General features: G+C 36.7%; 1 protein-coding gene across 9 annotated transcripts in view; it reads right to left on the reverse strand.

The window, feature by feature from the left end:
• mark3b (MAP/microtubule affinity-regulating kinase 3b) overlaps nt 1-22,412 on the reverse strand; it is a 107,640-nt gene that overhangs the window by 70,027 nt on the left and 15,201 nt on the right. For 3 of the 9 annotated variants that reach the window (XM_067418031.1, XM_067418036.1, XM_067418033.1), the window contains exons 4-5: nt 949-1,140; nt 438-491 (exon numbers count right to left, since the gene is read on the reverse strand). In XM_067418031.1, coding sequence (XP_067274132.1) covers nt 438-491; nt 949-1,140 — 246 coding nt within the window. Of the gene's footprint in view, nt 1-437; nt 492-948; nt 1,141-7,787; nt 8,002-10,250; nt 10,908-22,412 lie in introns of those variants that run through there. The other 6 variants (XM_067418034.1, XM_067418037.1, XM_067418039.1 and 3 more) reach the window with 6 other exon arrangements.

The raw sequence follows: 22,412 nt of genomic DNA on the forward strand, positions 1-22,412 counted from the left end.
ATTATTCGAGCCTCTCATTCTGATTTCTCTGCGTATGCTATTATTAGCTGCCTCTGAAATCTAAGTCCACTGAGGGTTCCTATATCATCTACTGCTTTCCCATCATGCACTACTCTGAACAGAAGTCCCTTTGATTTTTCGTCTGCATCTTGTGCTGATGAAAATGAACATCAGCTGACGTCAAAACTATGATGATTATAAAAATAGACAATAAAAACCAGTGTCCTTAAGGCAACAGTCCCTCTTACTTGCAAAGAAGTACAGAAACGTTATCTACATATTTGGTTAATGTTTAATTTGCTCCACAAGGACAATTGGGGGAATTCCATTTTTGCACACTCTTGGCCTTAAACCAGCAAAAAAAGAGAAAGATAGGGGAGACTGAGAATGAGGTGGGCAGGATTTTTTTAGTTCAGCAAAAATCCTAAAATGTTTACCTTTTGGAGGCTGGTAGGATTAAGTTGTGTCTTATCAATTATTTTTATGGCCACCTGCAGAAAAAAAAAACACATTTTACTGCCTTGTTCAATGAGATCTGACAAGAAGCCAGTAAAAGAGCATCAATTTGATGGTTTTATCTCTACAGCTCAACTCAACATCAGACTGAATCCAATAAAACCAGTCAAGAACAAATCCGGCTCATACTTCTACGGAGCCCTGCACATGACATGCGAGAAATGTTTATTTATATATATATAGTGGTCACAAATTATAAAACATTGTTAATTTGTGGCCAAGACATTAGTGCCCCACATGGCATGTGCAGGGCTCTGTATTTTACATCTCAAAATCAAAATAATAATTTAAAAAAATGTATATACTGTATATTGTGATATATATAACTTTACTTTACAAAACATATTTTGATATATATTGCCTCTACGTAAAGTGCTACTGTGACACTCAATAATCAACCAGCTTCTCCATTCATATCTTCATAAAGCTCACCTCTCGTCCTGTAAGAATGTGTCGTGCCAATTTGACCTTGGCAAAGTTGCCCTTGCCGATGGTTTTGAGGAGCCGGTAGTTGCCGATATGTGGCTGCTCATCGGCACAGGAGGCAATGGAGTTCCGACAGCGGGCACCTGACCGCCCCGGTCGGGACGCCACTTCATTCCGCCCATCTGTGTGTGATGTGGACTGGAGACAGTTGAAAAAAAAAAAAAAGATGGTGAGTAAAGACAAAATACACTACTGATTAAAAGTTGCATGCCTTCAAAATTGTTGATAATCCAATCCAATTCAGCATATTAGAATAATTTAATTCTGGTCAAATAAATGCAACCTTGGAGAGCATTAGAGACATCTTTCAAAACCAAACTTTTGAATGGTACTAAGAGTGTGTTCACACTTGTAGTACAGTTCACTTGGTTTGTTTGATCTGGACCAATTTTTTATTTGATTTAGTCATGGTCCACTTAGCATGCACACCTTTATTTTAACACAACTTAAGAAGATACTGAACCTGAAGGCAAAGGGATATGTTAACAACCTGGTTGTTTTTTTAACATATATTTCACAACGGAACTTTACGAACATCCAAAACAATGCTTTGTACTAAACTAGTTGTATGTGTGTAGCCTACTTATGATGGTATTTTGACCAGCTAAGGAACTTGTGTAAAGAAGTATTTGGTCTGTGTTGTGTTCATATTTCGGTTGAAGTTGAACAGCACCAGAGTTTGTTTGGAAGCGAGCCGAATCCAATCTTCTCAGCGGTCTCGGTCTGCTTGTTTGGTGTGCACCAGAGTTCGGATGGCAGCGTTCACACTTATGCAAATGAACCGAACAAAAAAAATCACGCCAGGGTTCGTTTCAATTGAACCAAACATGTCAAGTGTGAACACACCCTAACACTTCCATACAGCCCAACAGCTTTCGACTAGATCAATTGAATTCTCAAAACATGTCAGAAAGGTTTGATTAAAATTCTAATCACTTTAGAGATCTCCGTATGCCACATTTGTTTTGATAGTTTGACAGTCATTAAATGCCAGCCAATGAAAATACAGGGAATGTCAAATGCTGACTGCATGAAGATATCTGAACCCGACAACCTCAAAGAGGAGCTTCGTCGGGGGAAATATCTTCATTTCCTCCCTACAAGGATATATATCGGTGAACCGTGCCAGTCAAAGAGTTCCAGTCTACATCTGTTTGTGCTACACTACGGTGCCTAAAAAGTTTCCCCTCATGTAAATAAAGTAATCTGGACAAAATGTCAGACGATATCCTGGATTTCTGCTTTGACTTCCTCTTTCGCTGAAAAATACTGAAGCTGCATCCTTTTAGAAATGGTGCTTTTACAAAATGTTTTTACTGATTTTTTTTTAAAGACAACTGTCTTCCTGCCAGTCAAGTATAACTAATACTTGGTCCTTTTTGTACACCATGTGAACATGAAAGCTATAAGTGTGACAGAGCATTTCAAACTATAAGTTTGACATTGAATGTAAAGTTATATGAATGTAAAATAGTGAGTTCGGCTCCACTGACATCTCAAACTGTGGTGATTGCTCAAAAGACAAAAACACACTGCTAGCTCACCAAATCAATAACGGTAATGGATGAGCGGTGATAATTAGTGGCCATGGTTGTAGAAATATAGCATGTTAGCATCACTGAGCAAACAAAAGGCAGAGATGACACCATTGGCTCACACAGAGAGGAATCATCTATGATACGTTTTCAAGCAGCATGTCGGTCCATCTGGAACAGAGGGACTTAAATGATCAAACATCTTGATAATAATTTCCTATGTAGATGAACAGAACGAAAAATGAAAACGGTCTCTGTAAACGGGCTGCAGGAAATGAGGTATGATGTGGCTGGAGGCTGAAACAATACCTGAGAGTAGACAGATCGACAAGATGTTGCCTGCATCACTGAGTCATGCAAAGAAAAGAGATCTAGTGCTTAGAATCGTCTAGTACTAGAAGATCTGGGTAAAGTTAACTTACGTTTGACATTCAAACTCCACAGGGTTTTAGTTCTACTATTCATTTAGACATGACCAAGATTAGTCATGCAGATTATTACTAAAAGCTGCTGTCCATAACTTTTTGTGGTCAAATTATCAGAATATTAAAATTGAAGGACATAACCAGCCAGTGTTCAAAAGTATCTTCTTACCTTAGCCCGATTCACAATCTGAGTGGTACTGGTGGATTTCCACGGGAAATTCGAGCATGTCTTTGCATCACTCATTAAATCACGTCTGTAAACACAGAGAAGCCGTCCGGCTAGCTAGTAGTAGTAACGCATGTGAGGAGCGGATCGCATGTTCCTCACAGCAGCTGGAATAATTAATAATCATCATTTTGATGGTGGATTGTAATCCAGAAAGGACCAAACAACAATTATCAGTGACAATTGGAGATTCACCCGCAGTTAAAAGCAAAAGATTATACTGTACAGAAATTCAAATCTACAGGTAAAACTATACACACATCATCACACAATGCTGATGTTGTTAACATGGTATAACAATAATTATAATTTGCACGGCTTGATGTGTTACAAGCTCATCAATCATTAGATTTAAATCACTGTTGATTTGCTGTTAAATAGTTTATGCTGTTTTTTTTACCTTGGTCGTACTTTCAAGATGTAGTATAGTATCTGTACAGTGTCCACACCGGTGGTTGACAGCCTACACATATTACTCCTCAAATTTGATTCATCCGCGCTGAGGAGCCGTGACGATCCACAACCCATGTAAAGATAATCATTCCGCAAATAACTGCAATTCCAGATTTCAAACAGAGACAGCGACAAAGAGGCAAACCTTACGACATGCCTTTCAGCTGCAGCTTTAATCTATTTTGCACTACAAATAAAAGGAAAGTTGACAAATAATTTATTATGCTCCACAGAAAACACAGAAGGGATAGTAAATGCTGACGTAAGTTTCATTTTGAGTTGAACTACTTCTTTAAACTACAGAATCAGTTTAACACCAAACCTAACGATACCGAACCTGAAGGCAGAGGGATATGTTCACAACCTGATTGGTCAGTTTTTATTATGCATATTCCGCGACAGAACTTATATCCAAATACCAATATCCAAAACAATGAGGTGTATGGCAGCGCTCACACTCATTTAAATAAACCGCACTAACAGAACAATCAATTGAAACAAACATGCTAAGTGTGAACACACCCTAACACTTCCATACAGCCCAAAAACTAACAGAAAGGAGATGTGTCAGAAAGGTTTGAATCACCTATTATGCTGCACATAAAGGATAGTAAATAATGATAGAAGTTTCATTATGAGAACTACTTCTATAAACTACAGAATCATTGTGATTTGGATCGCAATACAGTAGACTAAGTGCGAAAGTCTGTTACCGGTGTTACAGTGTTGAGCCGCAACACCCATTACATCACCAACGTGTCACCGTCTCCCATCATCTTTTTGATTGGTCTGGTTTCACGCTCAACTTGATTCTATCGAACCCTGGTGCATTTGCATTCATCTTACGTCATCACAAAAGTGGACGGTGCATGATAGAAAACAGAATGTGGGTCAAATATATTGTGGTTTTTTTTAATTAGGTGATATTATGCGCAGCATAGATCAACTCTTGGGTTTACTATATGTGTGTCACATAAAGGCGGCTTTCTGCTGCTTGGCGCAGTAAAAAGTCCTGGCTAAAAAACCCTCCCTCACATCTCCTCCTCCCTCTCTCATTTCTATCAATAGGGGGGAGGGGGAGATGTGAGGGAGGACTTTTTACGGCGCCGAGTCGAAGTACTCTCAGAAGTGCTATTCCGCCATACATTATAGTTCTCCTTTTTAATCCGCTTAGAAAAGCGCCACGTTTTATTTTATGTCATCATACTTGATCGTTCAACTATTCGTGTAACTGTATTTAAATAGGGAAACCGTGGAGGTGTTTGGTCGCTTCTAACTTGATCTCTGTTTGGTACCATAGTGAATGAACTGGGCTTAGTGGGCTAAGCTAAATGCTATCATATCGTCATCGCGCGTCAGAGAGATCAAGAGCACGCACTAGAGAGGTATGTATCAACTCGTTGCAACTCGTAAATTTAATATGAAAAAGCGGTGAAGTATCCCTTTAAGACCTGAGACACATGACCCAGATCCTACACACACATCTGTTTCTCACAACTCTTTGTGTTTATTTAACACTTTTTAACTAATTTACTGTGGATATGAGCATAGTCAAAATCCAAAATCAAAAGGCATTATTTTGTGTGTTTTTGTCAGTTCAAGCGCAAAAGAGAACTGTTTTTTTTTTTCATGATGACGCATCTGATTTTAAGCTACTGGAGCACTAACCTGAGATTCATTAAGCTTTTGGTTATTAAGTTACCCATGTTCAAAGGATACTAGTAACAGAAATAAGTGGATGAAATCAAAAGCAATTACAGGAACTGCTCACAAACCATTTCACAATGTGGGGAACACAGCATCAGTTCCCATTACAGATCCTCAAGTCACAAGTCATATACACTAAACTAATAGTGAGTAAATACTTTTATCTGGTTTTAATCCACCAACGTTATACCAAAGAAAAAAAATAGCTTGTCTTCATGACAATCTCACAACTGTACAGTATGTAGCATCCAATCAATTCCCAGTGGATTAAGTCCCGCACTATATCTTTTTTGTTTTTACGAAATGTGTCACATTATACAGTAAAAGAAACAGCAAAAAGGTATTTCTTAAGTTACAGAGATATTTTAAACCATCCGATAAGGTAGAAAAGAAACATTTTAAATTGCATTGTGAGAGCATGGCCACATTGTAATTTATGTGATTCGTCTCAGCTTTGAGTAATATTGTTTATTTGATTAGATGAAATAAGGATGCATTTATCCATTGAAACAGTGGTGGTGGTGGTGGTGTGTGTGTTTGTGTGTGTGTGGGGGGGGTCTGAAAAAAAGTCTGGTCTGATTTGTAGAAAAGCAGTTGTTGTGTCTGTAATGTTTTTTCTTTCTTTCTTGGCTAATAAGACATTGAACACTTAAAACTTAAACACATTAGTAGAAACATCAAGCGCCAAGTCTGAAACTATGTTAACTGAAGTTTCCAGAGCAAAACCATTTAAAATTAAAGCTGCAAGCAGCATTTAGCGGGGTTCAAGCCTTTAAGGCCTTTAAAGTACATAGGCATTAAAGACATTAAGTTTTATTTAGCAAGATTTTAAACACTAAAATAATAGATGGAAAAGTCCATTTACAGCCAATATAGGCAATTTACCATAGGAAATGCATGGTTTTTATAGCTTTTTAACAGTTATAGCGCCACCTATAGTCCGATCTCTTTAAAACTTTGCATGCTTCATCAGCATGTCATGCTTCATATACCCAACAATTTTTGTGAATTTTTGAGCTTCCCTTTTGAGTTAGCGCCAACTAGTGGCCGATTTCTTTCAAAATTCTTACAGACCTCTAGGACCATGAGTAAAACATGCCCACCTAGTTTCGTTCCGATCGACCTCTGTTAACCCCATCTAATAGGTGCTCAAATTTTATTGGCCGATGGCGGCCATGTTTTTTTAGATACGCCAATGTCCTCATAGACATACATGGGGCCTTGGACCAAGACACTGCATACCAATGTTCAGGTCAATCGGACTAGCGGTCGTGTGGTTATAGCTTTTTTCATGTTTTTTTCACATTATAGCGCCACCAAGTGGTCAATCGTCGCGATTTTTTTTATCGAGACCAAAAAATGAGCCCATACACACATGTACCAAGTTTGGTGAAGATATCTTATTTCATTTTTGAGTTATAGTCTTTTTAGTAAAATAGGCTCCGCCCTGAGCGTCCATTTTGATCCCCTTATCTTCTGTGAATCGAAATTTCAACTTTTTCTCAATGAATGTTGATATTCAGACTACAGACAACATTTTGGCACTGGTTTGGTTCCGATCGGTCAAAAAACCAGGGACTAGTTCGTAAAAGTAGGTTTTCAACAAAATTCAAAATGGCGGAAAAATTTTAATGACGGAAATGAAATCGGAGATATACGTTTTGTTCGCCAAGGTCTCAGCTTTCCAATGATATAAGACACTTGAGTGTGGACAAAACGGTTTAGGAGTTATGAGCCATTTTGCGCAATTGATTGCTATAGCGCCACCTATAGGCCAATCTGGCTCATAATTTGATAACCTTTCCTCGATTTTTGTACTACCTATTGACAAAGTTTCAAGTTTCCAGCCCTTACGGTTTGGTCTGCACGATGCGTTTTTCGGCTGAATAATAATAATAATAATAATAATAAAAATCAGTACAAATACAATAGGTGTTCAGCACTTCGTGCTTGAACCCCTAATCATTATTTAGGACCATGAGAGATCCTTAAAAAGACTGTGCCCTAAATTTTCACTCTAGGACGAATGCTCTCATCAAGGACATTCTAGAGCACAGAGTAATATTTCTCTATTGCTACATGCAAGACACCCATAAAAACATTATCTTTGCTGATACGATCTCAAAAAATAGTTTCACTTTAAATGTCTCTCAATACAGCTTCAGTTAAAGCAGTATTCAGTCAATGCAATTCAGTCAGTTTTTACACATTTAAAGCGGCTAATCATAAACATTCACTATGGTTCTGATTAAACATTTCCCCAAATTGCTCTAAAACCTCACAGCTTGGACCGGCTTCTAGTGGATTATACATTAAAACCTTCTCGTGTCAACAAATCTGCTCCCTCTCTGACTCTGAATGGCTTTGCACATTACGAACAGCCTTTTCCTTCTATCCTAAATTGAATCAGCTTAATTAAAATGAGTAATTAGCACTTACTATAGTTATGCGGTGCCTCTTGACAGAGTGGGAGCCCTTCATTCTAGCATTGGCGATCTGAATGGCATCAAAACTGACAATCGCTCTGTTTTTGTGATGCTGACAGCTCATCGATCGCCTGACACAAACCGATGCTCAGAGGAGCATGAAAACATTTCCGACACTTGTCATTAGAGGTCCGACGGGTGCAGATGATTTGAGCTTTCTCTCTCTCACTCTGTAACTCTCTCTGGGTACCAAAGAAGGGAATAGTCGTCACTCAAGGACTAACCAGTGGTGAGACCGCATAATAAAGCAGGTAAGGTCTCTTCGCTTATCTGTGTGTCCCTTTTCTAACCAATGACGCACAAGAGCTCCAGCACAATAAACTTCATTTATACAGTGCTTTTTATAGACACTAACTCAACGAGCTTTAAAAATAAGTGGGGCATTCAATTTTATATTTCCATTTTTTTTTATGGATGCAATTTAAACTACACGACCAAATGTTAATAGATAGTTTTTTAAATTAAATCTAAAACTACTTAAGCAATGTATATTGTATTTTGACCATGCATGGATTAGCTGTACTTTTACCTTGTGAGAGTTACGAAAAGTTACAGCTAAAACCAAAACTTGAAAAAAGGTGATGGGTCACATCGCCTGCACTTATAAAGCCTTGTACATACACACACTTCATACAAATTTAAACCTGAGGAAAAAAAAAGCCGGTTTCCTCCAGGTCATGTGACATGCTGTTTGGAAAAAACAGTGTAGCAAAAAAATGGGTGTCACTTCATTTTACAGTGTCCTTGTCACATATAGCTTCTATACAAATTACTATATATTATAAATACATTCAACTAACCATAAACCTAACCCTATACATGTAGTTAATGAATATTACTCAGTAGTTAAATTGATTATTATACTGTATGACATCTTAAAACAAAGTGTAACTGAAAACTGTTACACTATATTATATATATATATATATATATATATATATATATATATATATATATATATATATATATATATATATATATATATATATATATATAAATATCTTTATGGTTGAAATATTGCTACTCTGTAAAAATGTAGTGGAAATACTATTGGAAAACAACTTTTACACTGGAGCGGAAAACTTGTTTCATGTCATTGGAAACTGTTACACTGTACCTCTGAAGCGGAAAAATATTTACAAACTATAATTGTAGATGAAATACAGTGTAACTATCACTTTAGCAGAAATGCTGATACACTGTATCAATATGTAGATTTTCTTTTATATCGTATCAATAATGGAAACATGGACAAATACTGTTACTTACATTGAAAATAATGCACAAATAATGTTACACTATCACAGTAGTTATCAAAACGGTTACACAGGAGCAAAAAACAGTGTTTCACACTATAAGAAACAGTTACATTGTACATCTGTAGCGGGAATATTGTATAACTAGTGGAAAAAAACAGTGTAACATCAAAACACTGCAGAAAACTATTACATTCTATCAGTGTAGTGGAAACACTTATGATGTATTGGAAACAACTTGCTATATTTATTTTTACTTTGTACAATGTTACACTAAAGCAGAAATAGTCACACTGTCTCATTGTTACTTTGTAGCGGAAATTATCAAGGTAGTAAAAAAGTTTACAATAGAGATGAAACTGTTTCAAACAATAGGAGACACTGTTTTAACTCACTTGAGTAACTATTTCAGCTAAAGTGTAACAATGTTACATTCTATCAGTGCAGTGGAAACACTTATGATGTACTGGAAATATTATCATTAATACATAAATCATTGTAGCAGAAAATTGTTGATTGTTACTCTGTAAAATTGTACACTGTTAAATTGTGGCAGAAATATTGTTACACTAGATCATTGTAGCAGAGATATATTTACTGGATTATTATCATGGAGGTAGTAACAAAAGTTCACAACGAAGTTGAAACAATGTTTCAAACTACAGGAAACATTGTTTACTGTAACTCTCTAGCTAAAATATCGTTACAATGTGTAATTTTATTGGAAATGCAGTGTGTAACTATCACTCTAGCAGAAATTCCGCTACATTGTATAACTCGAGAGCTAACATTGTTTGTCTGCATCAGAAATATTGTTAGAGGAAGTCGCATGAGGGTGACTTGACAGTTCTTTAGCGGACTAAAGCTGCGCGTGAGACTCACGCCGTAATGATCCCGATGATAAGTGTCACACACACACACACACACACACCGACGGATAAGACTACTTGCCTATGCAGCGATATAAAACAATTAGTTTCATAACTTTAGATAATGTCACAACTATAGGAAGCCCGTTCACAACCCAGCTGATAGATTCATCCATATGTAGCGCGACTGAGCCCGCTCTAAAGTTGAAAAATGGAATTTGCATCCATCAAATAAAGACTGTGAAGTCCTAAAGAACATAAATGGAATTAGCAGGGCTTTTTCATACTCACGTTTTCTGTATCTCTCTCATTGACAGTAGGTAGTGGTGTTCTAGTTGACATTTTAATGTGTCTTTATCTCCAAAGTGGATCTTGCAGTCCAAGTCTGTCTGATCACAGCAACCTTCAGTTTGGAGGGTGGACAGCTGCCGGGCACCAGCTGATGAAGATCATGCATTCGATCGACATCGAGACCAAATTCCAGCACAAATAAAATATCCAGGTTAATGCAATACTTTATCCAGACGCATAACGGCACAACAGGTCACCGGTGACACAAAGGAGCAACTCTCCACAAAGATCTGGCAACCAACAGGTCATAACCAATATTACTTTAAAAAACTTTGGGAAAAGTGCCTATTGTAAACTAAGCACAAACAGTTCACAGGCCCCTCAGAAACTGCACACAGCGTTCAGACAAGGAAAAGGGGAGGGGGGCGTCCGCTTAAAACCGGTTCTGGATCTTGATGTAAGCTTTCCGAATGCAAAGTCTCGTCCCTTGACTCCAGACAATCTGCTCTAAATCACTCCAGGTTGATTAAATTCCTCCCATCCTGAAGTGTGGGCTTGCCAGTCCAGATAGAGCTCAGTCCAAGATGGCTGCGTGCTGGCTGATGGTGCCAAGCCAAACCCAGCGCAGCGCAGCCGGAGGAAGTGAGGACAGAGGCGGCTGCACAAGCTCATTGGCCGCTGCGGAGCTGTTAGTTGTTGCTGGGGTGATTACTAAGGAGAAAAATGTACCTGTAGCACAAAAACCCGGCAAAATAACTCAGTGGTACCTAAATGGTCCACGCTACGATCGCTCTTCCAGTAATGTTCCCAATGCAGGAATGTGAAAAAATGCATATAACGCTTAATAGTTTAGAAAATGTTAGAGAATGTTTTACCATGCTTTTGAGCATGTGTCATTGTACATATGAGTATAATATGGGGTCTATGGTATATGGACACCACTATAATAGTACTTTCTTCTGATGTTTATATTATTTCCAGTTATATTAACTGCTTAAAGGGATAGTTGGGATCATTTGCTCACTTCAAATTGTTCTATACCTGTGGGATCTGTTTTATTCTGCTGAACACAAAAATAATTTTCGAAGAATGTTACTAAACAAACATGTCCTTGACTTCCATAGTATTTTTGTTCTCGCCATACTATAGAAAGTCAATGGGGACCATCAACTGTTTGATTACCCATATTCTTCAAAATATCTTCCTTTATGTTCAACAGAAGACAATTTATACAGGCTCATCGCCTCCTCCCCTAGTGGATGGTGTCAGGTTTTATATTACAAAATTTATTTTAAATCAAAACCTTTCTAATCTTGATCACATATCACTGGAAGTCTCAAGGTTCCAAATTTTGTGATAGAAGTGATATTTGGACAGAAATGTGTTAACATGTTACCGAATGCATAACAAATCAGTTGAATGAGGGAGCCATCCAATGGCTATTTTTGGAGTAGCGCCTAAACAAAATCTCATAGGAACTTTATTTTTTGTGATATCAACTTCAAATTTGGAACACAACTTGGTTAGACACTTGGCTTTGATTTTATAGTAAAAATATTTGGTAAAATCTGTATTTTAAAATTAAATATATTTAGTACAGTACATTTGAATTTTTGTATAATCTGCTGAGTGTCTTTTTTTTTTAAATAAGACCAAATGTATGTCTATATTCCAAAGCATTCTTGAATTGCAACCTTTTAAGTTTTAAATCTATCTATCTATCTATCTATCTATCTATCTATCTATCTATCTATCTATCTATCTATCTATCTATCTATCTATCTATCTATCTATCTATCTAATGTAGTAATGTACTTTTCAAGTTTCTGAGGTTTCTTTTGTACAAGCATCAAGTACTTTTAAAGCTTAAATATGATTTTTTTTTAAAGGGAAAATCTCTAATGCTGCATGGTAGATGGTGCCTGCACACAAACATGACATCCCCACCACAGCTATTTTGCAGTGTTTTGTGCTTCTGACATGAGAGAGAGAGGATGAGCCACACCTTTAGCTCTGCACTTCCTGTGAGGCCACCTCACTCACAGAAAGAAACTAGATATAGGCTGCACAGTAAACAGATTTGTACAGTGAAAGTTAATGTATGGGACCACTTTCAGGTCTCAGTATACAACACATGATCACAGAAAAGATAAGAAACTGAATTTGCTAATTTTAAACACTCACTTATTATCCAATATGTTACTACTGATGGCATGCAAGATTTAAAGTTCACCCAAAAATGTGGCCAATTCACTGCCATAATATTTGATTTACCATACTATGGAAATCAGTGGGGTCCATCGACTGTTTGGTTACTGACATTATTCAAAATATCTTCTTTTGTGTTCAGCAGAAGAAAGAAACTCAGGTTTGGAACAGCTTGAGCTGGAGTAAATGATGACAGAATTTCATTTTTGGGTGAACTATCCCTTTAATGGCCAAAATAATCCCTTCAAAAAGTTTTATGGATAATTAATTATGAAGGGTCAGAGGTTTTGTCAAAATTTCTGTAATGAAAAATTATTTGAGCGTATAAACATTGTCCAAACATACAAAATGCTAAATTTGAACACATTTAAAGATACACTTAAATTATCCAAATGTCAAATAAAGTAATACTGTTGTGAGAAAAAAAAGCCTCTTGGATATTTTCCCAGCATCTTTAAAATTAGCAACATCTGATGGTACTATACTGCTGTAGTGTTGTTTTACTTTCTTTCTTTCGTTCTTTTTTTAATTTAATTTATTACTTTTCCTGATCACTCACTGCCACCTAGTGGTTATAACTGAGCATTTCCCTTTCTAACGACTCGGTTGATAAAATTCATAAATTCATCATTAATTCATAAAAAAAGAAAAAAATATTATTATTAAAAGAAATGTCATCAGATACTTTCTACATCAAATAATGCTTAAAAAAAATCTAAATCTAAACTGCTATGTGTAGGAAATCCTAAAGTTTGGAGAGGTTTGGAAGTTGCCATTTTCAGAAGTTCAAAAAAAGTTTTGATGGCTTTTGGTTTTGTTGTTTAGCAAAAAACAAAAACAAACAAAAAACAGGGGGGATGAAAAACAATACACACGCAAACTGCGTTAAACAGGTATGACTTTGCCGTGTAAGCAAAACCAGAACATGGAGGATAAACCCATCTGTGTTTAAACATAAACTCATTCCCTGGACTTCGCTCAGAAATGACTCATCACAGAGAATTTCCTGTGATATTACGCTGACATGCCTATTATGCGTAGTGAAGGGGATTTATAAAGAAAACCCATAGAAAAATAAAAGCAACTCTTGAGATTCAGAAATTATTTTTGTGTGCGTGTCTAGCTATTATAGGTTTATATATATATATATATATATATATATATATATATATATATATATATATATATATATATATATATATATATATATATGTATATATTACATGATAGCTTACATGTCACTTTTTTAATCTCGACTGGATGAGATTTTGTGTCATACCAAAACGTTTAGGGTGTGGCAATCGATTAGGCCTATATTCAATAAAATGCTAATAAGCAATGAAAAAAAAGCAATTTTTGTTGGGATCTCAAGAGGATATGAAGTCCTAGCGGGCAGTCACTTATTTACGGCTCACATTTTATGACAGTCATCGAGCAAAGTTCATTTATAAGTGATCTGTCATCGTCCGCTGCAACAGGTGAGCGCCGAGGCTCGACTTTCCCATTTCTCCAGACGTCCGCGCATTTCTCCAAAGTTCTGGACGAGCTTTAATCATGGCCAAAAACGTCCAAGAAAACTTATATGAACAAATCGAAGAGAGGACCGAAAACATATATGAGAAGCCATACGAGAACATAAACAGTAACTCACAGCCGAAATATGAGAATCAAGGCGCGCGCGGGGAGCCGATCTACAGCACGGTCAATCAAACGTCTCCGGACTACATGGATACGAGAGAAACAACTCAAGAAGAAGAGGCTCAGCTTTCACCCTCCGGTAAACGAGGAGAGCAGATCGAAAGCGAGGTGATGGTGGCGTCTCTGCAGAATGGAGATGGATATGGGTCCGGAAGGTCTTCATCTTTAGAGGGGACTGGAGACCCTTGTTATGACCAGCCCTCACTGGTCCACGACGACATGCTTATGGCTTACAGTCTTCCAGAAGACGGATCTCCAGAGCCGGAGGAGGTGGTTGACTACAGCCTGAAGAGCGTGGAGAACAGCGCCGAGCAGCAGGAGACCACTGCGGTTACTGACCCTAACCAGCCTGATATTGCGCTTTTTGTCAAGGTAAGGGCTGGTGGTTTATTTGGGGATGTGTTTGACAGCTACAAAAAATATTCTTATTTTATTTTAAAGAAAGCTTTAAACGATGGCATTACAACATTTCAGAGTCTAAAGGTCAGCTGGGTGTGGTTTGGGATAGTGATGTGGTTTGTCATATTTCTGCTTACCTTTGACCAATGAAGACAATATGAAGACATAATGTTCACTTGATCAGTGGTTTTTGATTGCTGAACCCCTAAACTGTAAACACAAATAAGTTGGCAAAACTCAAAAAATTGAGGCAATCAGTTTGAGTAAGCAGAACTTACATTGTAATCATACATTTTAATTGCTCTGAACTTGAAATATTTGAGTAAGCTAATTCATACATTGAACTTTAAAATATATATTGAAATCTCACATTTTTAGTAGTAGAAATTTGACTAGCTTTGACTAGTTAGCTCAATAAATATTCATTTGTTATGCAATGCTTTACTAGCTTTAGACTTGCTGAATGAGGACAGCAATATCATTTTAATAAATTTAATTTAATGAATATCTGTTCTCAAACCAGGCTTATGCTCCATTTGTCACCATGATGGTAACCATACAAAAAAAAATATTCAGAAACTCTTCTAAACTATCGTAACTAAACATTAAACACTACTAAATCTCCCACTTAACATTTATATTGCGCAACAAACATAATAGGCATTTACTCTCCCTTTTGAGTGTTATGGCAAAGCATGCTGAAAGTAAAATCCCAGCCCAGTTTAGTTAAAATTTTAGTTAGTCTAAATAAAAAGAAACAAGTTCATTAAACTCAGAACAATGAAACAATTCAGATGACTTAAAATGTTTGGTTTTGGGAACTCAAGAAAAGTTCTAAATACTCATAAAAGTTCATTTGATCAAACTCATTTGTTTAATCTGAGTTGGCTCTACTCAAACCAATTAATTATTTTGATACATTTTGAAATAATTTAACATCTGAGTTTATATCCTAAAATGTAATGTGTTAAGCATTATTAAACAATATAACATTATAGTCCCCATTGTAAATCCTAATGCTCAAAATCATTTATTGGTTTGAGTAGAGCCAACTCAAATGAAACAAATTAGTTCAACTACACTAAATTTGTATTTTTTAAATATTAAAAATTATAATCATGATAATTATTAAAATAATTATGATAATTAAATTAATTTTTTTTAATTGTATTTGGCCTTGTCATTTCAATCACAATCTCTCAAAACTCATTTGGAAAACTCTCAAAACAGTGGTAAGTTCATAGATTTTTTTTTTTTTTTTTTTTTGAATGCATGAATGAATGAAAGGCTTTATTTTGAACATTTACAGAAATAATACAATAAATGCTAATAGACAAAATAAAACAAAAAATAAAACAAATATACAAAAAATAAAACCGAAAGCAAGACAATTATTGAGGTAATACAACGAAGGAGATACAAGACGTTTAATAAATAGAAACTCAAAACATTATGTTATCTGAAGCACATAAATTATCTAAGCTGATTTGCCAAAGATAAAAAGTGTTTTTGGCATTATGAATTTATACTATCTTATTAAATAAAAATCAGTTTTGACATTAAAGGATACAAAAGAATATCAGGCTGACTGAAATTATGTTAATAGAAGTTTTATGAATGTAATTATCTCAAGCAGGTAGTTAATCATTAGGTGAAGATAAAAATCAATGTTAAGCACAATGGCCTAACATTTACAGAAAAGATTGGTAAGATTCATTCAGGTACCATTTTCCTCTTGATCATTAACTTCAATGGAGCTTTCAAAGGTTTCTGTGCTTGCTCACAGCCCATGTAGTAGTTATACATTCTGAACTGATTGTATCGCCATTCATTTTCCTTTAGAAGGTTTACTATGACAGACAATATGAATAATCATTAACTCTGGGATCCGTACAGTCATGGAAACCAGGATGAACTCCTGACCCGAGGAACACTTCAGTGTACATGACACGGTCACTCAGCCGATTGAGCAACTGCGATTCAGGCTCATGTTCATGTTTATATCACATTCCAGGACAAACATGGCATAGAGAAGAATTTTATTTTTAATGATTCATAGTTGAAAATAAGATACAATAACATGCACCAGTGAATATAGCGTGATAAAGGTTTTGTCCTTAAAAAACCTTTAGGAACATTTCAAGCATTGCATAACTATATTATGGCCATATATAATCATAAAAAAAGAAAGAATAACAAAGTTTAAGTAGTTGTTGAGTGGCACAACATCAGATTGCTTTTGTTATAGGGCCTGACAGAGAACTCGCAGAAATGATTGCAAACAAAAGTCCAACAGCATTTGTCAAATGAATGTTGGCCTTGGTAATGAATTGAATCTTGTTGGCTGTGCTTAAATGTCACAATGACCTGCTGAAGGCAGATGATTATGACTAAAACTGACATATCCGCCTTTACTAAATCTTACAGATGTTGGTGTTACTGAATAGAATCAATATTGACATATTAAAAATGCACATTTACTTCTTACGTTTAAAGTGTTTTATTTGTTTTAACTCCTGTTATTAAAAGATGTATCATTGTTTCCTGAGTCTCACAGAAACCACTTCAAAGGCCCGTTCACACCAAGGACAATAACCGTAACAATAGCGATAAAGATATAGTTCTAAAAATCATCCTAAATATAAAACACCACAACAGAGAGTTTGATTTAGTGACATTAGTGACCATTTCTGTGGGCATTTAAATGCACCAGCAACGTGATAATCAGATCCAGATAATCACTCTCCCACACATTTGTAACATTGATTAAACAGAATGTCAGGCATGATTCCTCAAGTGTGACCTTAAACATTTAAAAAATATAGTTTAAAACGCTTAATGGACTTTGGCTCAGCCAAAACACTCCAGCAAATGTGCACAATGCAGAAGTTAATTATTCACTGCAGTGATTACATCGATCCTGTTAGGAACTGAGCCTTGAAAAAAAGAGACTCAGTTTGAGACTTTGGGAATTTCCTTACCAAGAATGTTTTTTTGGAGTTATTCTGAATCTCTTCATTGAATTCTTTTTCCATGATGAAATTATAATGCAACACACCATCAGTGATGTAACCCGTAGTTATATGGTGTTTAAATAATGAAATCCATTTGCTTTGACATCAAAAAGTGATTAACAAAATATAATTTACTAGGAATTTACTGTATGCAAAGACACTGTAGTCTTTCCTGCATCAGGTTTGAATTACAAGTACACTGAAGCATTATTAGTTGCTATTATTAGTCATTCATATAGTTACAGTATATATAGACAGTATTCACTCACCTAAAGGATTATTAGGAACACCTGTACAATTTCTCATTAATGCAATTATCTAATCAACCAATCACATGGCAGTTGCTTCAATGCAATTAGGGGTGTGGTCCTGGTCAAGACAATCTCCTGAACTCCAAACTGAATGTCAGAATGAGAAAGAAAGATGATTTAAGCAATTTGTAGTGTGTTTTCTTGGCACACTTTAGGGCCACTTAGTGCCAATTGGGCATCGTTTAAATGCCACGGCCTAGCTGAGCATTGTTTCTGACCATGTCCATCCCTTTATGACCACCATGTACCCATCCTCTGATGGCTACTTCCAGCAGGATAATGCACCATGTCACAAAGCTTGAATCATTTCAAATTGGTTTCTTGAACATGCCAATGAGTTCACTCTACTAAAATGGCCCCCACAGTCACCAGATCTCAACCCAATAGAGCATCTTTGGGATGTGGTGGAACGGGAGCTTCGTGCCCTGGATGTGCATCCCATAAATCTCCATCAACTGCAAGATGCTATCCTATCAATATGGGCCAACATTTCTAAAGAATGCTTTCAGCACCTTGTTGAATCAATGCCATGTAGAATTAAGGCAGTTCTGAAGGCAAAAGGGGGTCAAACACAGTATTAGTATGGTGTTCCTAATAATCTTTTAGGTGAGTGTATATCAAAAACAAAAAAAGTAGCAAAATAACATACCACGTTTCCTCCAGTAGAGGGGGCTGCTCAGCTGATATGATCAAATGCCAATGCATCTTTCCTATTTTAGCTCACACATTCTTTTCCTGGAATGCGATGATGTTATAATGTCCATATCAGTTCAGATTACATAATAAAATGTCAAAGCATAATATAATGGGATTAGGACAGACCTTTTAGCAGGATAATTTTAATAAATGGCACCATGTGATTTGGTAATTATCTTGATTATCTTTTGGTCAAAACGCTATATAAATGTAACTAATTATTATTATTATCTTAACAGACACAGCAGTTGTAGTGTTCTTTTTCTAATCACTCTTCATCATTTATATAGAGCAATCTATACATATTAATACAGTGCAATGTACAGCACACTTAAATATAAAATTCACTTTGAGTAACCTAAGGTTAAGTGACAACAGTAGTTAGATAGTTAGTTGATAGTTGGAGCTATTCACAGTTGCAAAGTTTGATTACTATTTTTCAACTAGTTTGGTTACCATCTCTCTCTCTCTCTCTCTCTCTCTCTCTCTCTCTCTCTCTCTCTCTCTCTCTCTCTCTCTCTCTCTCTATATATATATATATATATATATATATATATATATATATACATACACCGATCAGGCATAACATGGCAGATGAAGTGAATAACACTGATTATCTCTTCATCACGTCACCTGTTAGTGGTGGGATATATTAGGCTGCAAGTGAACATTCTGTCCTCAAAGTTGATGTGTTAGAAGCAAGAAAAATGGGCAATCGTAAGGATTTGAGCGAGTTTGACAAGGGCCAAATTGTGATGGCTAGATGACTGAGTCAGAGCATCTCCAAAACTGCAGCTCTTGTTCCCGGTCTGCAGTGGTCAGTATCTATCAAAAGTGCTCCAAGGAAGGAACAGTGGTGAACTGGAGACAGGGTCTCCAGCTTGTAGGGAGCGAAGGCTAGCCCGGGTGATCCGATCAAACCCGACGAGCTACTGTGGCTCAAATTGCTCAAGAAGTTAATGCTGGTTCTGATAGAAAAGTGTCAGAATACACTGAGCATGGGGCTGCATACATGCAGACCAGTCAGGGTGCCCATGCTGACCCCTGTCCCCCGCCAAAACTGCCAACAGTGGGCACGTGAGCATCGGAACTGGACCACGGAGCAATGGAAGAAGTGGCCTGGTCTAATGAATCACGTTTTCTTTTACATCACATGGATGGCCGGGTGCGTGTACTTTGCTTACCTGTTGAACATATGGCATCAAGATCCACTATGTGAAGAAGGTAAGCCAGTGGAGGCAGTGTGATGCTTTGGGAAACCTTTGGTCCTGCCATCCATGTGGATGTTACTTTTACATGTACCATCTACCTAAGCATAGTTGCAGATCTTGTACACCCTTTCATGGAAACAGTATTCACTGGTGGCCTCTTTCAGCAGAATAATGCGCCCTGCCACAAAAATGGTTCAGGAACGGTTTGAGGAGCACAACAAGGTGTTGACTGGCCTCCAAATTCCCCAGATCTCAATCCATTCGAGGATCTGTGGATGTGCTGAACAAACAAGTCTGATCCATGGGGGCCCCAGCTCGCAACTTACATGACTTAAAGGATTTGCTGCTAACATCTTGGTGCCAGATAACACAGCACACCTTCAGTGGTCTAGTGGAGTCCATGCCTCGACAGGTCAGGGCTGTTTTGGCAGCAAAAGGGGGACCAACACAATATTAGAAATCAGTGTATATGAAGTTAGTTCTGACACCCAGTAGAGTAAATATATGTCTGACCTGGGAAAATCTTCACCCTTTATCCCAATATTATAAAAAAAAAATGGTTAAAGATTTTTTTTTGTATTGTAATATATATATATATATATATATATATATATATATATATATATATATATATATTTTTTTTTTTTTTTTTTTGCCAAATCATTTTGTCAAATAATATCTTAACCAATTGTCTTGGCTGTGCCCTTAGAGTCTTATGGTGTGCTCATTGTCCAATATGATGCTGCTCCCACCACAATTTACTCTTTTAAGTGCTTTTTTGCAAATTCCAAGTGGGTTTTCATGTGTCTTCAGTGAGGAGAAGCTTAGGTCTGGCCACTCTGCCATAAAAGCCAGATCGCTAGAGTGTTGCAGTAGTGTTTGTCATTCTGTAAGTTTCTCCCATCCCCATATACGCTCAAGGAAATTATTGATTCCTCAGTTGACAAAAAGACCCACTCTAGGCTCTTATTCCAAACTTCTTCTCTTAAGGATTATGGAGACCACATGCTCCTGTGAACCTTCACAGATGAAAAAAATACTCCAAAAAATACACATGCTCCAAAAAATGAAGGTGCTGTATATATGGGCCTTAATGAATATAAATTATAAAATATAAAAGTAATTGTGCTACACTGGACGATATGTAGTTAATTGAGACTACTGCTTAGTGGTGTATTATATATTGCCAGGTGTCAATAATCTTAACTGCATATTACAGTTTTATTATATCATGTGGAAACATATTTATCCAAAATGGCTTTCAGAACATTTAAGATTGAGGATTTAAAAAAAAAATGTTTTAATGTTTGTTACCTCAAAATGTCAGTTTCACTAAAGGTACTTGCAATATTGGAGAGACGTTGCACTGTAATGCATTCCACACACATTACACGTTTAAACACTGTCACATCTAAAATTCTGAAGCTAAAGAAACGGGCCACATATATTAATGCTTGCTTACTTGTTGAGTATTCACACATCGTTTTCACTCATATCTAGGACAGTCAACTACATATTAAGAAGTCAAACGAGTTATCTTCATTTCACAGGTTCATATCAGTCACGTCTGAAAACTTTGAGCGCAAATTCACGCTATAAACCAAAGCCAGCTCATAAAATATTTAACAGGGAATCTTATTCTCCTGGGCTCCACAAGATGATCAAATATAACCTGCCGTTGCCTGCCAGCGTTCTGCCTGTGACTTGGACTGCATTAAAAATGCATGTGGCTCATTCCTCTACTCTTGAGTTTCTGGGCCATGAACATGTCACATAGTTATACAGGGACAAGATGGTACATGAGTTTAGTGGCCAAGACTCTAAACAAGTGTATTTATAGGGCTCCATCGAAATTCATGAATTGTCTGTGTTTACATGTAATATATGTGCATGAACCAAATATACTGAATCGGGCCCATTTCAAAACGCGTTTCAAGGTCATTTCGCAACATCACGGTTAAAAGCTCAAGCTATTTGTGGAAGGGGCGGGGCAAAGTAAAGCTCCACCCCCAACTAAAACCTCTCACCTATTGCCTCCCTTTTACATCATGCCTGTTTGGGAGAGAGCTAGATTCACCTTTCATCTGGGCTTGAGCTGACATAACACCTGGTGCCATTGGATGCCCGTCAAGAACAGAACAAACTGAATTTAAGTTAACGTGGGTAAAGAGAACAAACAGAATTTAAGCGAGTGTGGGTAAACGTTGACATTTAACCCAGAATATCTGCAAAATACTACTGGGAGGATGTAGGTGACAGATCAGAAGAGGTACTTGATTAAAAGAAAGTGTCTACAATGGGAGACGGTCAAGAACCTGATATTGAGCTATTTGTCAAGGTAAGAGAAAAACCTAGCATTAAAGTATGCAGAAGTAAAGGCAATATTTATGGAGTTATGGTGTCAGTGTTACTCAATAGTTGTTCTAGAGTTACACAAGCATATTTGACTATGTATGTAAGTTGAGTGATGTTTGAATGCCAGTAGTTCAGTATGTTTATAGATTATCGGTTGTGTATCATGGTGGTGTTAAACCATGCCAATAGGCTAATAATTATTTTCATGTTATGGCCAATAACTCATAAATCCAAATACTCTAAATAAAACATACTATTTTACACTAATTC

The sequence above is a fragment of the Pseudorasbora parva genome, chromosome 15 (assembly GCF_024679245.1).
Source record: "Pseudorasbora parva isolate DD20220531a chromosome 15, ASM2467924v1, whole genome shotgun sequence".
NCBI lineage: Eukaryota > Metazoa > Chordata > Actinopteri > Cypriniformes > Gobionidae > Pseudorasbora > Pseudorasbora parva.